This window comes from Mirounga angustirostris, unplaced genomic scaffold (genome assembly GCF_029215605.1).
Source record: "Mirounga angustirostris isolate CCGP_5_RB_7025 unplaced genomic scaffold, mMirAng1.0.hap1 SCAF_1, whole genome shotgun sequence".
In the NCBI taxonomy this organism is placed as follows: Eukaryota; Metazoa; Chordata; class Mammalia; order Carnivora; family Phocidae; genus Mirounga; species Mirounga angustirostris.
In genome coordinates, this window is record NW_026991709.1 from 106,177,099 (window position 1) to 106,199,919 (window position 22,821).

The 22,821-nt window shown below is 41.1% G+C and overlaps 1 protein-coding gene across 2 annotated transcripts in view; it reads right to left on the minus strand.

The window, feature by feature from the left end:
- Positions 1–21,379, minus strand: part of KCNAB1 (potassium voltage-gated channel subfamily A regulatory beta subunit 1) — a 378,602-nt gene extending 357,223 nt beyond the window's left edge. The window contains exon 1 of one of the 2 annotated variants that reach the window (XM_064585977.1): positions 20,875–21,379. In XM_064585977.1, coding sequence (XP_064442047.1) covers positions 20,875–21,116 — 242 coding nt within the window. In that variant the 5' untranslated portion in view covers positions 21,117–21,379. The remainder of the gene's footprint in view (positions 1–20,874) is intronic. The other variant, XM_045903492.2, reaches the window with a different exon arrangement.
- Positions 21,380–22,821: the final 1,442 nt, after the last annotated feature.

Consider the following 22,821-nt stretch of genomic DNA (forward strand, 5'->3'; position numbering starts at 1 on the left):
AAAGAGCTCAATATCGCTCGACATCAGGGAAATCCAAATCAAAACCTCAATGAGATACCACCTCACACCAGTCAGAATGGCTAAAATTAACAAGTCAGGAAACGACAGATGTTGGTGGGGATGCGGAGAAAGGGGAACCCTCCTACACTGTTGGTGGGAATGCAAGCTGGTGCAGCCACTCTGGAAAAGTGTGGAGGTTTGGAGGTTCCTCAAAAAGTTGAAAATAGAGCTACCATATGATCCAGCAATTGCACTACTGGGTATTTACCCCAAAGATACAAAAGTAGGGATCCAAAAGGGTACGTGCACCCTGATGTTTATAGCAGCAATGTCCACAATAGCCAAACTGTGGAAAGAGCCAAGATGTCCATCGACAGATGAATGGATAAAGAAGAAGTGGTATATATATATATATATACAATGGAATATTATGCAGCCATCAAAAGGAATGAGATCTTGCCATTTGCGAAGTGGATGGAACTGGAGGGTATTATGCTGAGCGAAATAAGTCAAACAGAGAAAGACATGTATCATATGACCTCACTGATATGAAGAATTCTTAATCTCAGGAAACAAACGAGGGTTGCTGGAGTGGGGGGTGGGGTGGGAGGGATGGGGTGACTGGGTGATAGACACTGGGGAGGGTATGTGCTCTGGTAAGCGCTGTGAGTTGTGCAAGACTGTTGAATCTCAGATCTGTACTTCTGAAACAAATAATGCAATATATGTTAAGAAAAAAAAAAGAAGAAGAAGATAGCAGGAGGGGAAGAATGAAGGGGGCGGAAATCGGAGAGGTAGACGAACCATGAGAGATGATGGACTCTGAAAAACAAACTGAGGGTTCTCTAGGGGAGGGGGTGTGGGAGGATGGGTTAGCCTGGTGATGGGTATTGAGGAGGGCACGTTCTGCATGGAGCACTGGGTGTTATGCACAAACAATGAATCATGGAACACTATATCTAAAACTAATGATGTAATGTATGGGGATTAACATAATAAAAAAAGTAATAAAAATTGAAAAAAAAAAAAGCATGTCATATCTAAGAAAATTAGGTGAGTAGTTTGATTTTTTTTTAACATAGGCAGCCAAAGCACACAGTTATTTTAACAGATGAAAGTTGAAACACCTTACTGATAATTCACTCATTTTCATCTGGGCTCACATATATAGATATTTTGTAGATATTTAAGTCAAAGACCAATCATCGTAGGAAAAGTGTGAAGCACTGATATTTTACTTATGAGGCCAGCCTTCACAGATTATGCTGAAACCCATATGTGGGTAGAACTCAAACATTTTCAAAATGTAGAGATGACTATTTATATTCAAAAAGAAACTATTAACAAAACTGCAATACTAGCTAGATCTAAAATCAGCATGAAATGTAGTGGAGTGGGGGGAGAACCTCCCTCTGACCAGAGGCCAGCACACCCATGTTAGGAGGTTGGAAGTCAGATAACTACACTCTTTCTCTTGATATCAGCCCTGAGAGCAGGGCGGGGAGCGGTTGAGGTGTGTGTGAACAAACTAGTCCATGTTTCAGTTTGGTCATCAATAAAAGGGCCATTAAAACTAATGTGAGGCAAGAAAGACAAAACAGAGTAAAGGTCACTCTTCCATGGGATTTTTCAGATGAAAACATAAATGTGTCAAAGGCATAAAGAAATTGTGTAAGTCACCTATTCAGTAAGACTTAGAACCAGCATTCAATTCATATCTGTCTCCAAAACTTGTTTTTATAACCATCACCTCCGGACCTTCAGATATCCTAGTCCCTTTACATTAAATGCTCTACCAGTCTTAGACTGATCATTGAACTCATTCACCCTACAAACCCTGCACATGAATCACCAACTCTTCAAAGTCATCCCTGACTCTCAAAGTAGCATTTATCACTTGCTTTACTACATTATGGCTATGTCTTAACATTGCATGAATCCTGCCAAACTCTAATTATCTGGTTGATCTTGTTCTTTCCACTACTGGACTGCTCTCGGAGTTGCTTAAAGGCAGGAACCATGTGTTTCCTGTTGTGAGCTCAGTGATTGACATACTGCCCAGGGCACAGCTGGTGCTCAGTCAATCTTTGTTGATTTGAACAATTCTATTATGAAAAGAGTAAATTGGTAAATCAAAATCTTTGGTTAAATTCTTAACTAGAGGGGCTCCTGGGTGGCTCAGTCGGTTAAGTGTCTACCTTTGGCTCAGGTCATGATCCTGTGGTCCTGGGATCGAGCCCCACGTTGGGCTCCTGGCTCACAGGGAGCGTGCCTCTCCCTCTCCTCCCCACTCATGCTCTCTCTCACTATCTCTCTCAAATAAATAAAATCTTTTAAAAAAAAAAGAAAAATCATCTTAAAAAATTCTTAACCAGAACTTAGCAAACCATCTATGTGACTGTTAGCAGATTGTTTAACCTCCTAGGCCTTAGAAAACTTATTTGTAAAATTACTCAAGGGAAAGGGGGAGATATTAAATGATCTCTAATATCTCCCCAGATTCCAAAATCCTATGCACTTACTCTTTGCATACAGAGTGTGTGGAGGGAGAACTACTATAATCAGACACAAAATGAAACATGGCATTTGTATAATTGCACTTACTGCATAGCTGATGGAACTTAACTATATTTATTATGGCAATGAGGAGGCTAACCACCTTATAAATAAACCACTTTATGAGTTTTTAATGTGTCCCTTATTAAAAATACATCACTTTCCATGCCAAATTAAATAGCATTTAAAGCCAGTGTTTCCCTTCTTACCTTTAGTTAAATGAGATTTCTGCTTATTTTAGTCATGTGATTAAGTAGCATAAGCTACTCGGGATGTAGACTAATAGAGGAAAATATCCTCTACATGTGAAAATTCAGAGGATTTTAGAGCAAGAGAAGAACTAAGAATCAAATCCAAAGCCCAAGGAATGGAGGAGACAGCACACCATTGGTTAATAGTAGAGTAGCCTTATTCCCAATTTTCAGATGATTGACCAACTGCAATCTTACTACCATGAGTTCATTGCCATGCTAGCTTATGATATGTCCATCCCCTCCAGATGTGATCATTAGAGAGTCTGTTCAACATATATAGGTTGCCTCCCCATAACCTACTCCCCTTTTCTCACATCAAGAGTATTCTGCTTCTTCCTTCTCAGCCAGGTAACTTAGGAGGGGTTGAGCACCAAGCTACAGAAGTCAATCAGCATCTCCCATTGCCCAGATGTGGTCAGTGGTCCAGAAGTGGAAAGGACACCCAATCAAAACAAGGGACTCAATAAGAAGATGGAAATTCTAGGAGAAGAAAGCTCCTTCTTTCTTTCTTCCTTCTGGAAGTGAATGAGTTTTGTCAGCCACCTTGAAAATGAGAAAAGAGCTTGAAGCTGCTTCAGACCCATCATATGGAGCTGACAGCGGTGTCGTTGCGAGAAAGAGTCACAGATGCAGATAGAGACCAGGTCCTGTCCACAGTGGTTGAACCTTAAATCTACCCTTTCCTGAAGTTTTCCCTACCTCTGGATTTTTTTAGTTATGTGCACCAGCCAGTTTTCTTTATTACTTAAGTTGGTTTGTTTTTCTGTTGCTTGAAATATATATACATACATACATAAATATATATGTATAAACTATATTATATATATATATCTGGTAGAGATGGTCTATACTATTCAAGGTTATCTATAAAATGGAAGCATTTTGATAGAATGCATTTCAATTTTTTACCTACATAAAGGCCCCAATTTTTTTTTCAGGTTAAATTCAGAACAAGGGTCTTTTTCTGTAAACTTCACTACAAATCAGACTGATTAATTCCAGTACTTGTTTTGGATCTGAGGTATCTCAAAAAAAAAGAAAAGAACTTCAAAAGCATTTATCTTAAATTCTTAAAATCTAATTTTAATTTCAATTTTCCTCCCTTTTATAATAGTAACACAAACACATTTGGAAATTGGGAATAGAGGAAGGGAAAAAAATTGTCCACATTCCTTCCACTTAAAAATAACTACTGCTAATATTTGGTTGTTTTTCCTTCTACTCTTTATGCAATGCTTTTAAAAACTACATTTGGGTCCATTATGATTGTTAGTATAATATCTATTTGTCCTGATTTAAAAAGTGAACTTGAGATCAATATGAAAGATTTAAAAGATGTGAAACATTCCACATACACATATACCCTCCATCCAAGTAGAATTACTGAATAAAACATAACAAAATAAGTGTATATGCAAGTTTAAAACCGAGAAAGGGAAATCTCCAGATGCCGAAATGAAGGGAGCACCAAAGTCAGAGGGTTAGGGCATGATGTCTCCCTACCCTCCCTCTGGAGGCAGAGAAGCTCTGATTCATGAGGCAAGCATGGATAACTGAGCATCATTCTGAATAATCTGGCTTTATAAATATCATCAGTAGAAAATCCTTCTACATTCTGGCCACAAGTTGGGCTAATTTACATTTTCAACTACGGTTTTTTGTATTTTTCCCCATGTTCCTAGTAGGAGGAAATCCAGAGATGCTGCTCAGTTGATGGTAGTCAGAGTTCTGTTAACTAGGAGTTCAGAATTAACTTTTAAATTTTTCCTACATATGCACATGGGTCTTTGCTTTCTTCTATTAAGTAGATCTCTGTGTATAAAGTAAAATCTGTATCTCTCTGCTCTTGCTAAGGTTAATAGTGACCTCCATGTTCCTAACTCCAGTGGTCTATTCTTCATCCTCATCCTGTTTGACCCATCAGCTGTATTTAACATAGTTCATTCCCCTGCCTCTTCAGTTAGCCCCTGACACCACACCCTCTCCCGTGGTCCTCCTACCTTTCTGAGTGCTCACCCTCAGTCTCTTTTGCTGTCTCCTCCTCATCTCCCCCACCTCCTAGCATTGGAGAGCCTGGTGTGCTAGTCTCATGGCTTGATACTCTCAGGCTAGATGGATGATTCCAAAACTTATATCTTTATATCCTGAATATAAATCTCTAGCCCAGAACTCTCCTATGAACTCCAGACTCTTGTCTACTTGACATTTTCCCTTTGTTGTTTAATAAGCATTTTGATGTCTCATGTCCACAAGCTAAGCTCCTACTCCTCTTCCCATAAGATCTGCTCCCCTGAAATCTTACTCATCTCACTTAAGGACAACGTAAGTGTCCCAATTTCCCAAGCCAAGAAACTTGAAGTCATCTTTGTATTATATCCTTTTATCACACATTACACCCAATTTGTAATGCTCTTAACTCTACTCTTATTTCCACCCTGGTTCAAGCTATTTTTACCTCTTGTCTGGACCATTACAATAACTTGCTAATCAGTAACCCTGCTTCTAACTTTCAGTCTATTCTCCAACTTAGCTGTTTGAGTGATCCTGTTATTCATTCCATGACGATCCTGTTAAGAAATAAATCACGTAACTCTCCTGCTTAATACTCTCCAAAATCTTCTATGTCACTGGGACTAGAAGCCAACATCTTTTATTTTTTTTTATTTTAATTCCAATATAATTAACATGCAGTGTTATATTAGTTCCAGGTGTACAATACAGTGATCCAGTGATTCCATGTATCATCATGCTCATCACACCAAGTGTACTCCTTAATCCCCATCACCTATTTTACACATCTCCCCAGATCCCTCCCCTCTGGTAACCATCACTTTGTTCTGTATAATTAAGAGTCTCTTTCTTGGTTCGTCTTTCTCTCTTTCTTATCCTTTGCTCACGTGTTTTGTTTCTTAAATTCCATATATGAGTGAAATCATATGGTATTTGTCTTTCTCTGACTGACTTATTTCACTTAGCATTATATTCTCTAGCTCCATCCATGTTGTTGCTGATGGCAAGATTTCATTCTTTTTTATGGCTGAATAGTATTCCATTATATATATATACACACACACACACACACACACACACACACCACTTCTTCTTTATCCATTCATCTATTGATGGACAAATTGGGCTGCTTCCATAATTTGGCTATTGTAAATAATGCTGCAATAAACATAGGAGTGCTGTATTGTTTTGAATTCATGTCTTTATATTTTGGGGGTGACTACCCAGTAGTTCAATTACTGGATTAGAGGGTAGTTCTATTTTTAACATTTTGAGGAATCTCTGTGCCATTTTTCACAGTGGCTGCACGAGTTTTAGAAGCCTACATCTTTTAAATGACCTACAAAGACCAGCATGACTTGGCTTCTGTGCAGTAAAGTATTAAGCATGAGCAAAGGAAGCATTGGCCCTTTGCTCCTGGCTCCTGGGAGGTAACCACTAAGCCCTTGGAATGTTCTACCCAACAGGAGTGTCTTTGTTTGACTGGAAGCCTTGGGCCATTCCTGATGGTCTATGATAAAATATGTGGTTTGTAGTGGGGACCTTGAGCCACTGGGAATCAGCTCATCCTCCACATGGGCTGAACACCAAGGTCAACCATGCAGGTGGTCAGTCTGTCTATATGGCCAATCTCCAGTGAAAAGTCTGGACATCAAGTCTTGGAGAAGCTGCCCTGGCTGACAATATTCTGTGCATATTGTCACACATTGTTGCTGGCGGGGGGAGTGCTTTCCATACAACTCCATTGGGAGAAGACAACCAGAAGCTCTTCCTGGTTCTCCTGGACTCCACTCTAGGCCCCTTTCCTCACTGCTGATTTTAATCTGTATCTTTTTGCAGCCATAAACTATAACTGTAAATATAATCCTTTACTGAGTTCTGTAAGTCTTTCTAGTGAAGCATATATATACCTGCACTCTAGGCCTTTCTTTACACATGCTGTGCCCTCTGTCTAGAGCACTTTTCCTCCCAGAAACCCAGGTGATTGTCCTTTTCACCTCCTTCAAATACGATCTTCTCAGGGAGGCCTTCCCTGCCTACATCGTTTAAAACTGTAGCTGTCTACTGACACATATACTCATCCTCCCTCCTGCTTTGTGTTTCTACAGAGAACTTACCCTTCCTGTAATGTTATAGTTTATTGTCTACCTCATCCCATCTAGAATGAAATCTTTAAGAAAACAGGGAACTTACTGTTTTGTTCTGTTTTGTTCATTGCTGTGTCTCCTGGAATAGGGTATAACACAGATGAGCACTCAGGAATAGCTCTTGAATAAAAGAATGAATCGGTGTATGTTGGGGAGGAAATAAGGTAAATAGTTCAACCAAAAATAAACACAGCACCCAAAACAGCAAGGACCAATTAGTGGTCATAGAAAATAACTTCATAAAAAGAGTACCACCGATGAATTATAAAATATGGATTAGTAGATTTGGCTGCATGAGCCTGATTTTCCATTTTCTAAGAGACTGTTTTGGATCACCCAACATTCTAAAGGGGTCATGAGACATAAGAGGGAAAAATATTTACCCACACAGGACATCCAGAAACCAAGAACTGGTGAATATGGAGTCAAAAATGGAAGGTCCTTAGAAAACGGTTGTGAGGAAGGAACCGGAAGAAGATAGCTGGAATCCATCCACTCTCACGGAGTCTCACCCAGGCTCCCTCAGGCAATTAAACCCCTTGAATGGAAAAGTGTGACCCTACTGTTGCTATTGCCCAGTCCCAATAACACTAAGTAGAACAGGTCAGGGTATTTCCCAAGATGTAAAGTATGACCAGAATCAAGTGAGAAACCCCACAATGACTCAGTGACCTAATGATACCACCAACGTACCATCCTCCAACTGCTAATTTCCAGCTGAAGAGTTCCTTAGTTATAGGCCAGGTTGTTCCTGGGAAAGTCTGATTTATACCAAGAATAAGAAGGTCTAATCAGAACTCAGAATCATCCATAATTACTGAGGAGAGAGAGAGAATCCATTAGTGTATTTAGGATGACGGGTCATCTAGGAATCCCAGCAGGATGGCTGACCCTGCAGACTTGTCTCCCATCTTTTGGGAGATGACACCTGGGTGTTATAATGAGATGATGCGCCTCTTGCAAGGAGATGGAAACCGAAAATGATCAGGAAAAGAGTAAGCCAAAAAGGGCTAGCTGATGGGCTTGATGGACAAGGGGAAGAACTCGTGGTGGGAAGGGGTGAAAAAGGAGAAGCCCATGGCTCCATAATGTTGGCACATAAGCACCCCATCTAGGAGAAATAAGGAATATGCCCAGAGTGAAGGCCATGAGTGTTTTGTCTGATCTCTGTAACTCAGGACCCCACTGTGATAGGGCTGGACAGTGACATCACAGAGAACTTCCTGGAAGAAAGTACAGTGAAGACTTCATGAATGCAGTGAGGTAAATAAATGAATGAAAAGTGATGGGTGTCTGAGGAGAAATAAAAATAAAGTGGGCTTATGACATTGTATGATAGGCAACTTCAAAGTATCTTAAAATCTAACCTACTTCTTACGAGAACAACATTGTCCCCAAGTACCACTATCTCCAATGAGGACATTGTGACAATTTTAGTAAAAAGAGAAAGGTGGGAAGTAAGTGGCAAGGAGACTACGGGTGGAAAGTCTGGTGGAGCAATTCCTTGTGTCTGATCATCCAGCCGATTGCCTGCCAGTAAAGAATGAAGGCTTATGTGTGATTATCCTGCTTAATAATTCATTTACTCAGCAAATGTTTACTGAGCTCTCCACTAGAGACTAGATTCTAGGGATGCGGCAATTAACCATACAGATAAGATCCCTGTCCTCCTGGAGTTCACACTCCAGTGGGAGAGACAGACAATACAGAAATAAACAGATTGGAGTGCTAAGAGGGAAAACAGACACAGAGGAAGTAGGCACTAATTCGAGGAGTCTTAGAAAGAAGTCACAGTGAGGATTAAGCTTTTGGGAAATTATGCATAGAGGTGCCAGTCATACACAATGGTCATCTCAGGAGCGGTGACAGCTCCTTTTGAAAGCCCTCCCAGCTTCCAAATGCACGTGTTGTCACCGCGCGCCGAATTATAGAGTGCTGTAAAATTCCAAAAGCAGTTACAAACCCTTCCAACGCTAACGCAGAGCCGAGCTCCCTAATGAGCTATACATTCTACACCCACGCTCTTCAATTGTCAGAACTTCTAAAACATTCTGCCTTTCCAAATTAAAAGGAGTATCACGAGGGGGAAAACAGACTAAAGACAACTGGGTCAAAACTCCTTGTCTGAAGATACTCCATCTACCCCACTGGGAACCTGTGTTTCCCTGGCTGCTGGGCGGCTCAGCTGCCTCCACCTCTCCCACAGTGGGCTCACTGGGACCTCCAGTCAGACTCCACACCACTGCTCTGGAGCCTGTTTGTAAAAGGCCTCTCCCTTTGCTGCCGCGCCAGGCTTTTGGGCTGTCTCCGGGCTCATTTCCTTGGTACCTGATTTGGGGGCTGCGCATTCTGCGGTAACTGCGCATGCTCGATCCTCCCAGCCCTCTCACTCTGCGCGTGCGTGCTCAGAGGGCCTTGCTCCCCTTGCCCGTAGCCCAGCGCCCCGCTACCAGCGCCCCGCTACCAGCGCCCCGCTACCAGCGCCCCGCTACCGGCACGTGCCCCTCCACGGGTGCGTGGAGCTGAAGAACACAGATGGCGGAATTTGTGTAGGTCCATAAGGTTAGTATGTCTTTGGGATCCCCCTCAGCTTTGGACCTCAAGTTCAAGACAAAAATGCTGTGGCCCTTGCTGGGCAGCTGTGGAGGACACAGTCTTTGACCCAGAATCCGCAGCAGTAAGCCGGGGACTGCGGGACACACCACCTCCCAAGCGAAGCAGACACTGCAAATAGTCACGGCCCTTCTCCCACTGACCTCCTCCCTGCGCTAAATTTAATTCCAGCCCGAACTGTTCCAGACTGAAGGAAACTAAAAAGACATGACGACTAAATACCATATGTGATCCGAAACTGGATCTAGTACTAGTGGAGTTAAAAAAAAAAAAAAAATGCTATAAAGGGCATCATTGTGTCAGCTCATGAAACTGGAACACAGACCGCCTATCAGGTAGAAGTATCATACCACGTAAATTTGGTACATTTGGCCTATCAGGTAAAAGTATCATACCATATAAAGGGTAAAGAGCTATAACATATGTAACTTACCTTCAAATTCACTCTATTTTTCTCTTGGAAAAATAAATTAGGACGTGGGGGCGAGGAGTGCAAGGAGCAAGCATGTAAGAACACGAGCAAAGGTTAAGGCAAATGGGGCAAAATGTTAACAATATGTTAAAAAATAAAGTGCCTAAAAAGTTCTTTGTATTATTCTTACAGGTTTCCTGTAAGATGAAATTATTTTCAAATTAAAAGTCTTGTTTTGCTTAATAATCTGGTTTTAAGAAGGAGGTAGATTGTCTAAAAAATAGCTTCTGGACTCCCATGATTAGAGGTTCATTTCTTTGGCTGTGACATATTTGCAGACCACGCCAAGTTCTCTACATCAACTGGGACAGCTTTGCTTTCTTCTGTTTGAAAAAAAAAAAGTGTTTGTTTGCTTCATAATTGTTTAAAACACACAGACCGAGAACATATCTTCACCTGGACATTGGCATATATCACACAATATATAATTGAAATCTTAGGGAGCATCAGTTAATAACTAGCTATGGAGAGGCAGAGGAATCACTAGAAAGAAGCTAAAGCAATAGGTATGGAAAGGTGCCCCATATAAGTGAAAATGAGCCCTGAATACAGAGGAAGGAGGGCACCATCATTCCTCCACCTCTTAATGTGGTGCCGAGCCAGACCTGTGGGGTGATCGTTCTAAGAACTACTGTGGCTTCTAAGCTAGCCTTCTCCCCGACAATCCTGACAACACTCTCCTTCCGAGTTCCCTACTTCTGCTCCCTCTCAGCTGTGCAACAAGGTGCTTGCCCCTAAGATGGGGCAAAAGACATCAACAGAACATTCTCTAAAGCAAGGCCATTGGGGTGAGATATCTGCCTTTCTTTTCTCCACCAGCCACCTGCCGCCCCGGGGGTCTGTGGTGTGGTTCAGAATCCCCTGTGTTTGGAAACTCCCAGACACAGAAATTTCCTCTATCAAATATCTAACATATAGGTTATAATAACACATGCCTGCTGTAGATCAGGGCTTCTCAAAATCCTGAGAATACGCTGGCCATAAACTATTTTTTTCTCGCTATAGGAAATTTCCCATGTGATATCAAAAGAGACGCTTCTTAATTTTCACAATCAAGGAAAATATACAGATTAGAATTTAAGTTCTGGTCTAGGACTGTCTGGATAAAGTTTAAAAGATTTCTGCTAGCTGCCATTCAGGAGCCTAAGGGCTTCATTTTCTTTATGAAATAGCGCATCCTAGTGGCATTCTCAGGCACTGCAGGGAAATGCAGAAGTCATGTTTTTGGTTTTTTGGTTTTTTTCCTTGCGTGAAAACATATTTGACCTACAGGAAAACCAGGTCTCAACGCTTATTTTTTTCTCATATGGAACTGCCGTCAACAATTCCTATATGAGAAAACGTGGGTTCATAGAACCCAGTGTTGTTCTCGAGCCCTGAATTTCAAATGATTTCATTCGGCTGCATAAACAAAGCACCTTTTCCCCTGGAAAAACACAAGTGGTAATTTCAAAACAGAATGAAAATAATATTTCCAATCCAAGGGGCACTGATCTCGCACATTTGCTTAAATTTTCAAGCCTTTTCGATCTAAACTGCCACTTTTAGAACATACTTATTTTAGAACTTCTGTTACATTCAAAAGGAAATGAACATTCTGCTCCATTCTGAATAGGCCCCTTTCACGAAACCTTCTAGGCCCTTCACCAGCACACTCTTCAGATTTCAAGTAATCACATGGGTTCTGAGTCTGAACCATCTCAGTGACACTGATGTTCCTCCAGAAATGTTGATGCCAGAGAGCCAGTCAGAGGGCTCAGAGCAAATTAGCACAGGCCTCGAGACTGACCAAAATTAGGCCAGTCTAAAATAAATCATGTAGGCTTTTTTTTTTTTAATGTAGAAAATACAAATCCTGCACATGTAGCTTTTTTTTTTTTTTAGGATTTTGATTTTCACGGTCATGGCCATAGCCACTTTTCAAGCAGGTCTGAGTGTACCAAGCACTCCGTGAAAAAAGTAGGTCACGGGAATGCATTGCAAAGGGATTTTGTTTGGGGGTGGGGGTAGCTGGAAGGATGACAGTGAGTTCAATTTGGGGATAAAAATAATTTTCAATTTCCATGCTGTATTATGGAAATTATGAAAAGGAGAAAGGGCAAGAAGGGGATAGTCCTTCCTGAGTACCCACTATTTGTGCCTTTGCATGAACAGTATTACCCTGTGAGGAAGGATTTATTTTCATTTTATGGGTAAGGCAGCCAGGGATCAGAGAAAGAGGGAGGAAAGAAGGTGGTCTTCAAATCCTGCAGCTGGGACACCACCTTCTCACCCTGACAGAACCTAGGGAAATGTCTTCAGAATGAAAATAGCTCCTACTTATCCTTAGAATTTCCATTTAGAGACCAGTGAAAACTGTATCAGTTAATGAATGCTCCCAGATGCTTTGCCCAACATCTTGGAGAAAGCAGTCGGGTGAGTGAGGTTTATCTCTGGCTTTCCTGCCCTCTTCTTCTGTTCCTTCCCTCCTACATCCCTGCGCATCAGCTGGTAGTTCCATGCCTGTGTCCTGACACCCAAGCTTTCCTCTTGATCTGGTCTAGAAACTTCTTTTCTACCCTCTCTGTTTTCAGGTCAGACCTGCCCGACATCTTGTTTCCTCCTTGGTGGGCTGCCTATCAGCGTAGATTACGTACTTCTGTTTTAACAGAACTGAGGTCTCTAACTGGAGAAAATCTCAGACACTGTGGCAAGCTGATGGGAGAGGTACTGTAAGCTGGTGGGAGTGTTTGCCTTTTAATTGTATTCTGGTTCACATATTTCTGTTCTGGACACAATACTAGGCATGGAAATACACGGATTGATAAAAGATTATTTTTATCTTCGTATACACCATTTGGAGAGTAATTTATTACAATGCTTCATGAGGCTATTTTGATTCAATAGGAGGGCATGTGTAGGGTGAAAAGAAAAAAAAAATTTTCTCAATAGATCCTAAGGACCGATTCCAGATTTATAAAAGCAAGTGATGAAAGGAGAATGGTATGTTCAGAGTTGTGCAAAATTCAATTTGTAGGTGTTTATTTTCTGCCCCTCTCTTTTTTAGATACATTGTGACACATATTTCCTTTCAAACTCTGCAAGATGACTAAATGATGGGTTTATAGGACTATCTGGGAAGGAAGCTGGAGCAAGAGAATGTCAGTCTCCCTCTCTGGCAGGCAGGGAGCTAAGCGCATTTGCGACTTCATTTAATTCTTACAGTGTCGTGGGAGTACTTAAACTGGGCCCATTTTACTGAGGGAACTGAGGATTAGCAAGGTTAGGTAACATATTCTGTCTAAGACACAGAAGCAAGTATGGAGTTAGAGCACTACTAGTGGGGGGGGGGAAGGGAAGTCCCTACTTCTTTGCTCTTTACTGTCTTTCTGCTCCCCAACTTCTGAATGGATGTACCCCAATCAAGCAATACACAGTACTGAGCACTATCTAAATGCAAAGCATGGGAGGACTGCAAAATATCATAAGCTCTAGTCCTTATCCTCAAGGTAACAACAACATAATTTTGAGAATAAGACACACACACATACACACACACCCCCCCCCCACACACAATTAACATTCCAAACCTATGTGGAGCAAAAACAGGTCATACTGTATGAGAGAAGACTGTGAGTTGGATTTGCCGAGGCAAGGACATGTATAAAAATATTCTAGCTAGGGAAAGTTATGATAAGTGGAGACCCAGTGGTCCAGGACAGGGGTGGAAGGTCAGTGTGCAGAACAATAAGACCGAAGCAGGTTGCAGAGCAGAGCAAAAAGGCAAGCGCCCAGAAAAGTGGACCAGAGCAGGACGGTGAATGCGACTGGAACTGCAGCATGCCCAGGAGGCAGTGAGCATACGCACATGGGTATGCGAGCGCAGGTGTGGATGGGCATGCGGTGGGTTGGGAATTGGGGGGCTGAGAATAAATATGGAGAGTATAGAGAAAGCACTGGACTGGGTGCCAAGGAACAAGGTTTCTTGTCCCGGCTTTGTTGCTGGCTGGATCTGCAACTTCAGTGTAGTCACCCGATATTGTAGCCTCAATTCTCTTCAGCTGGAAGATCAGAAATTGGAGATTATCTCCAAGGTCTGCCACATATCAGTAATTCTGAGACTTTCCCCTGCCTCTCCTTTTCTTCTGTTATTGCTCCTTCTCCACCTTCGGCTCCAGAATATTGGAAATGTTCTCTTTGGTTTGCAAATAGCATAACTTTTTTTTTTAATTTGAGAAGCAGTTGCTTCGTTCCATGAACCTGGACAAGCTCTGTTATTGTAAAATAATAGTAAAATCTGCGTCATCATTATTGGGGAATTTTTAAAGTGCAAATAATCCCAAACTCACGTTTCTACTAAACCAATGGCCTTTCTTCTACTAGCCACCTACTTGCTTTTGCTGAATTATTTGATGCAATGCCATCCATTTGTATCAGGGGCTCCATAGTGAAGAGCTCTAGGAGCCTCACTGCTGTGTTTACTGTAAGGATATTTTTGAGGATGTTATTAATTACGTAATGAAGAACCATGAGAGAAACTTCTCTCCGGTCTCCAGATTACAAAGAGATGTGCCAACACTGAGCAACTGGCCTACCCCTACCTACCTCAAGGACTCCCTGATTGTTGTAAAGAGCTCCATCCACTCTTCACAATTTGGTGCTCCTGGAAAACACAGGGCCAAATCCGATCCAAGCACATGGCTTGGAAATGGCATGCTCACTCCCCCTCCCCTGGGGGAACATATCCCCTTCCTGCTCTTAATCTTCCTTGAACTCATTTCTTCTTCTTTTTTATTTTTATCTTTCTGAATCACATGCATTTGGGAATCTTAAGTACCTCTGGAAATAAAGAGGTTTAAAAATAAACACAAACAAATCAATAAATAACCTATGCAACTGATAGCTTTGTGCTCTAGACCAGGGATCAGCAAACTATGGCCTATGGGCCAAATCAGCCTGCCACTTACCTTTGTATGGTCCTCAAGTTAAGATTAGCTTGTACATTTTTTAATGGTTTGGGAGGAAAAAAAGGAAGAAGATTTATGATATGTGAAACATATAAAACTCAGTGTCATAACTCAGTGTCCATAAATAAAGTTTTATTAGAATACAACCACACCCCCTCATTTGCTTATTGTCAATGGCTGCTTTCACCCTCCAACAACACAGTTCAGTAGTTACGACAAAGGTGGATGTGGACTGTGAGCCTAAAATATTTACTATTTGGCCTTTTACAGGAAAAGTTTGCTGACCCCTGGATTAGACCTTCATTTTACATCTGTTTGAGTTCTTCCTGGCTAATTATAAAATTGCTTCAAAGCTGGGTGTTTGCTGCATCCCTACTCGTCTAGATATTTTTTGTGTTTTGTCCATAACACGAACTCTCAGTGGACTTTAACCTCGACCTAAGCTCAGGCTTACTATTTGGCTCAGATTTCAATGCTGTGTAATAGAGACAATTAACTTTCAGCCTCTTAGAAATGACTAAAGGACCCTCTTGGGTAACTAGTTTATAGACACTAATAAAACAAATCCACAAAAACCTTCTATTTTTGCAGAAAATTCTAAGCCAACAGAAGGATCTACACAGCAACTTGGCACTTTTTGCACCACGTTCAAACAATTTCCTCCAGTTTCTTTTCAGTTGATACATGTGTTTGCATATTTACTGATTTTTTTCCTCTCCTGGTCACCCTCAGTGAGAAATAAAACCAAGTCTCCATGGAAACACAACAGAATGCTCTCTCACAGATGATCGAGGGACCCAAGCAGCTGGTATTGGGCTGAAGGCTGCAATGGCATCTGACCAAATTAGGAAGAGAAAACAGCTTACCGGCTCTTCCAGACCTCTCAGAATTCTAAAGCTCAGCATGAAAACCTACACAGATTGTGAATTACTGCTGATTTTTTTTATTCCTTCTTTTCCTTCTAAGAGATACTCTGTCCTATCATAAGATATTCTTATATTCTTGTAAGATATTCTACTTACCCATTTGTACATTTCTGCTTTAGGGACTTTCATCCCCTGCCCCTAGAATGAATGACAGAGTCTATAGAATAAGCAGGAAGGGAACCCACATTTAGTGAGCACTTACTGTGTGTTAGGCACTTACATGTCACAGCCAGCTTAACGTCACATGGTTTGTGGACCAAAAGAGCTGGGATTTGAACTCTGTTCTGATTAACTCCAAAGCCCATTCTCTTTCCACTATACATGAAATAAGACCCTTCAAAAAGAAGAAAATAGGGGTGCCTGGGTGGCTCAGTCATTGGACATCTGCCTTCAGCTCGGGTCATGGTCCTGGGGTCCTGGGATCAAGCCCTGCGTTGGGCTGCCTGCTTGGCAGGAAGCCTGCTTCTCCCTCCCCTACTCCCCCTGCTTGTGTTCCTGCTCTTGTTATCTGCTATCTCTCTCTCTGTCAAATAAATAACTAGAATCTTTTTAAAAAAGAAGAAGAAAATAGAAAAGACAGGTTGAACAAGGTATTTTGACATAGCCATAGTTAGGGGGATGGGGGATGGAAACAAAGGTAAGGAAGTAAGAATATGAAATTCACCTTCCCACCTAACACCAACTATGTTTATAAGAAGTCATGGTCAACCTAGGAATAACCTAACCAAAGAGGTAAAGGATCTGTACTCTAAAAACTACAGAACACTTATGAAAGAAATTGAGGAAGACACAAAGAAATGGAAAATATTCCATGCTCATGGATTGGAAGAATAAATATTGTGAAAATGTCTATGGTACCCAGAGCAATCTACACATTCAATGCAATCCCCATCAAAATACCATCAACATTTTTCACAGAGCTGGAACAAATAATCCTAAAATTTATATGGAACCAGAAAAGACCCCAAATAGCCAGAGGAATGCTGAAAAAGAAAACCAAAGTTGGGCATCACAATGCTGGACTTCAAGCTCTATTACAAAGCTGTAATCATCAAGACAGTATGGTCCTGGCACAAAAACAGACACATAGATCAATGGAACAGAAAAGAGAACCCATAAATGGACCCTCAACTCTATGGCCAACTAATCTTCAACAAAGCAGGAAAGAATATCCAATGGAAAACAATCTCTTCAACACATGGTGTTGGGAAAATGGGACAGCCACAGGCAGAAGAATGAAACTGGACCATTTTCTTACACCATACACAAAGATACACTCAAAATGGATGAAAGACCTAAATGTGAGACTGGAACCTATCAAAATCCTAAAGGAGAACACAGGCAGCAACCTCTTCGACCTCAGCCACAAATTCTTGCTAGACACGTCTGTAAAGGTAAGAGAAACAAAGACAAAAATGAACTATTGGGACATCATCAAGATAAAAACTTCTGCACAGCAAAGAAAACAGTCAACAAAACTAAAAGACAACCTATGGAATAGAAGATATTTGCAAATGACAAATCAGATAAAGGGCTAGTATCCAAGATCTATAAAGAACTTATCAAATTCAACACCCAAAAAACAATAATCCAGTCAAGAAATGGGCAAAAGACATGAACAGACATTTTTCCAAAGAAGATATACAAATGGCCAACAGACATATGAAAAAATGCTCTACATCACTTGGCATCAGGGAAATACAAATCAAAACCACAATAAGATACCACTTCACACCAGTCAGAATGGCTAAAATTAGCAAGTCAGGAAACAACAGACATTGGCAAGGATGTGGAGAAAGGGGAACACTCTTACACTGTTGGTGGGACTGCAAGCTGGTACAGCCACTCTGGAAAACAGTATGGAGGTTCCTTAAGAAGTTAAAAATAGAGCTACCCTATGACCTAGCAATTGCACTACTAGGTATTTATCTCAAAGATATAAATGTAATGATCTGACGGGGCACCTGCACCTCAGTGTTTATAGCAACAATGTCCACAATAGCCAAACTGTAGAAAGAGCCGAGATGTCCATCGACAGATGAATGGATAAAGAAGATGTGGTATATACACACAATGAAATATTACTCAGCCATCAGAAAGGATGAATACTTACCATTTACATCAATGTGGATGGAACTGGAAGGTATTATGCTGAGCAAAATAAGTCAATCAGAGAAAAACGATTATCATATGGTTTCACTCATATGTGGAATATAAGGAACAGCACAAAGGATCATAGGGGAAGGTCGGGAAAATTGAATGGGAAGTCATCAGAGAGGGAGACAAGCCATGAAAGACTCTAGACTCTGGGAAACCAGCTGAGGGTTGGTTGCCAGAGGGGAGGTGGGTGGAAGGATGGGGTAACTGGGTGGTGGGCATTAAGGAGGACACGTGATGTGATGAGCACGGGGTATTATATGCAACTGATGAATTACTGAATTCAACATCTGAAACTAATTATGTACTATATGTTGGCTAATTGAATTTAATTTTAAAAAAAAGAAAGATGCTTTCTACACACACACACATCAAAAAAAAAAAAAAGAAGTCACAGTCAATATGATTTCACTCATATGTGGAATTTAAGAAACAAAACAAACAAACAAAGGGAAAAAATGTAAGAGACAAACCAAGAAACAGACTCTTAACTATAGAGAACAAACCGATGGTTATCAGAGAGAAGGGAAGGGGGGGGTTGGGTGAAATAGGTGATGGGGGTTAAGGAGTGTACGTGTTGTGATGGGCACTGGTGATGTATGGAATTGCTGAATCACTATGTTGTACACCTGAAACTAATATAACACTGCATGTTAACTATCCTGGAACTAAAGTAAAAAACTTAAAAAGAAAAAAATAAGTCATGGTCAAAAGCCAAGTTGGGGGGAACTGAGAGAACCTGTATTCTCTTCCCTAAAAATCCCTCCCTAATGTTCAAAGGATGATGTTTTAAATGAGGATGATTAATAAGGGTCTCAGAAGAATAGACAAATTACTATGGAAATCTGGAGAAAGGAAACATGCTTCAAGTTGGAGGGAGGGGTAAGGGAGGAAGGTAATGGAGGAAGGGGGGCAGAGCACAGCAAGCTCATCATAATTTAAAGCTTTGGTGATGTCCTGGGGCCAATTCTCCATTTAACTGCACTTGTCTCTCCTCAAAGTCTGATCTGGAAACAGCAATCTTCCCACTTCTTACTAGTATGATCCAGTGGCACCTACCCTTGCCCAAGAGCCTGCCCCCATGACAGGACCTAGCATCCTCAAGGCCACAGAGCCTTGCTCTTCAAGGCATGATGAAGAGTCCCCTTGGAGCTGTATTCTCAAGCCACAGGAATATAGGATTGGCAGGGCTGCCTCGGAAGCCAGACCGGGGGATGCCTGCTCACCTCAAGCAGATGGCCTCCAGGCCTCCAACTCCAACAAGGATATCTTTGCTTTTACCTATTTGAGGAGGAGTAAATCCTCTGCTTCAAAACTGTTTGAAAAACACTGTCCTAGAACATATCTTCTTCTGAACCTTGGCACACATCGCCAGAGGTCTAATTGATATTCAAAACCAGGACTTTTGAGAGAAAGAGGCATGCCCTCTGGAGGTCTATACAAGAGTTCATGGTAATACCACCCATCCAGTGACAAAGATGCAGAGACAGATTTTTTTTTTTTTAATGAAACAGTTCACCCTCAGCTAACCTCTATTCAGACATCACCGCCCCACGACTGAGGGCCAGGGAGAGCATAAAGAAGAGAATGAGAGAATGTGAAGAGGCAGAGGGAGAAGGCAGCTCCTTCTTGTGGAAGACAGATTCAGGAAGGGTGGGTGAGGAACACCCAGTGTATATTCCCCATAAACCTAGAAGAGCTCATTCCTCTTCTGCCTTCTGAACCCTTAGCTGCATAGAGTCTGTGAGAAATACATTGCTCTCCACAGAAAGAAGCCATTTCCTTGCAAATTGCTTTATTAATCAATTTAGCTGATAAACTAGAGCAGTAGCTACTCACTAACATAGACCTTTGGATTATAAAAAAAATGAAATCACTGGGGACATCATGTCCATGCAAACACAATCAATCTCACTCTGTGAAGTACGAGTTTGGACTGGAGCTGGGACAACTGCTCTTTACCAATGCTAAGTGATTTTTTTCCATTTTCAGCACCCTTGTCCTTCTGAACGGCTTTTGCTCACTCTCCTGATACTTAAAACTCTAAGCATTTGTCAAGGAAACACGCAGGTGCCACTGGCTAATTTAGCTAAGCACAGGCATATCTTATAGAGGTTTGAACAATAACTGCTCAGACCAAGAATGATACTTCCCATTGCAGAGCAATTTATAAAAATTACACATCCAACCCCGTGCCAGGGGAAAACTTCTCCCTTTTGTTAATCTTTCACAGAATAAATGATGGTATTGGAAGTTTGGAGAACAAGCAGTAATTTATCTTGGGCTGCAATGATTAAAAAAAAAAGGGGGGGGGGCATCATTTCAAGAAGAACTTGCTCAGTTTCGTGAACTGCTTTATTAACCATTAGCACAAACCACAGGATTCAGGTTTAGAGGAAAACAAGAGCCTTGAAGCCCAGGCAGCATTTCAAAAAAATCCTACTCTTACTTTATCAACTCCCTTAAGAAGAATAGAGCCCCCTTTCTTCATTATGACCTGCTAAGTCACCTGCCTACACCAAGCCAAAGATATTTCTACTGACAGCACATGGCTAGGAGCTTCCACAGGTGAGCTGGACTACCTTCTATGTAACCTTTTGCACAAAGAGAACGTAGACAATATAAAGCTCAAAAAACTGAGGCAGCCCAAGAAGAGGGCTCCCTGCATGCATTTTTCTGTTCCTTTTTCTAGATAGTGTTGGCTCTGTCATTTCCATCCTTCTTTCTCTAAGAACAACAACCCCAGACTTCAGTGCAGCGCCCTGGTCGGATGACATCGTGAGCCGCAATTACCTGTAAGCCATGCCTGTCTCTGCTCTCGTCGTTTCCTGCAATGAGATTCCATGGACACGTAAGAACTTCTCCAGAAACTTCCGTTCCGCTGCTCCACTGGGCCTCGCTGGCCAGCAGGCTACCTGAGGGGGAGGCTTGGCCACTGCTAGGTGCCGTCTACATTTCAGAGCCAATTCACTGGATTTGGGTAGACCCAGCTTGGAGCTGGGGATATCTGCACAGGCAGGTTTATACAGATGCATGTTTCAAAAACCCAAGGAAGCAGAGCTAATTTCACAGTACTTAGCTCTGAGACTGGCTGTATCTTGCTATGGTTAACTTAGGTTATCTGGCTTTGGCACGTCCCTAAAAGGGATCAGCTCATTTTCCTTAGATGCCCCTTCTTATTTTTGTGTGTGTGAGCAGACTCTTGAGTCCTGGCAGAGCTGCTGGTTACATGTCTCTGCTGAAGCCTTTGCAAAAAAAGAAAAAGAAAAAGACCCTGACAAAGTCCAATCACTTTTCTTGGCCCTGTAAAGTTCCCAAAGTCAAACTTAAGCAACTATGTTATTGGCCCTGGGGAAAAAATATGGGCACTCTTTCCCATGTCTTTCTATTTAGGTAAAAGGAAATATTTTGGTGGGATACAAGCCAAATGTTCTGTTCTCATAAGGATCATAAGGCCTTGCAGATGATTCATGAGTGTGTACTGAGACCTTTCTAAATTATCAAGTATTTCATAATCAAATAATTTATTATACTAGTAACATGATTTATTTGGGTAGAAGGTCCATTAACCTTGTTCTTTTCAAGATGTTGCTATCAAGTGATAGGAAATATCAATAAGACGGTTGTAAAAAGCAAAGGGCCGACACAAATATGCCCAGCTGACTTTTGACAGGTGTAAGAGCAATTCAATAGAAGAAGGATAAGCTTTTCAACAAATGGTACTGGAGGAATTGGACATCTATAAGCAAAAACAAACAAAAACAAATGAACCCTTCACTTAAACTTCATATTTATATCAAAAAAAAAATCAAAATGTATCACAGCCTTAAATATAAAACTATAAAACTTCCAGGACAAATCATAGGAGAAAATCTTCAGGACCTAGGGATAAGTGAAGAGTTCTTAGACCTGACACCAAAAACACAATCCATAAAAGGAAAAATTAGTAAATTGGATATCATCAACATTCAAAAATTTTTCCTCCATGAAGGACCCTGTAAAGAGGATAAAAATCTTTTTTTTTTTTAATTTAAAGAAGTCATAAACAACATTTATTACGTTGGTATATCATACAGACTAGGAGGAAATATTTGGACATATCCAACAAAGGGCTTCTATCTAGAACATATAGAGAACTCTCTAAACTCAACAATAAAAACATAAATACTCCAATTAGCTGGTGGACAAAAGATAGTAACAGACACTTCACTGAAGAAAACATACAAATGGCAAATAAGCCCATGAAAATATGTTCAACATCATTAGCCATTAGGAAGATGCGAATTAAACCCATGACATATTACTACACACCTATCAGATTAGCTAAATAAAAATGCCAGTAACCCCACATGCTGGCAAGGAACCAGAGACACTGGATCGCTCACACATCACTGGTGGAAATGTACATTGGAAAAGAGTACGGCAGTTCCTTATAAAAACCAAACATACCAAACCTACCATATGACACAGCAACTGTACTCTTGGATATTTCCCCCAGAGAAATGAAATCTATGTTCACACCAAAAAACCATACACAGATGTTTGTAACGGGTTTATTCATAATTGCCAAAACCTGGAAACAACCCACTTTTGCTACAATGGGTAAATAGTTAAACGGTGGTATATCCACACTATGGAACACTATTCAGCAATAAAAAGGAATGAACTATTGATACCAGCAACAACTGGAATGGATCTCAAGGGAATTATGCTGAGTGGAAAAAAGCCAAATTACACATG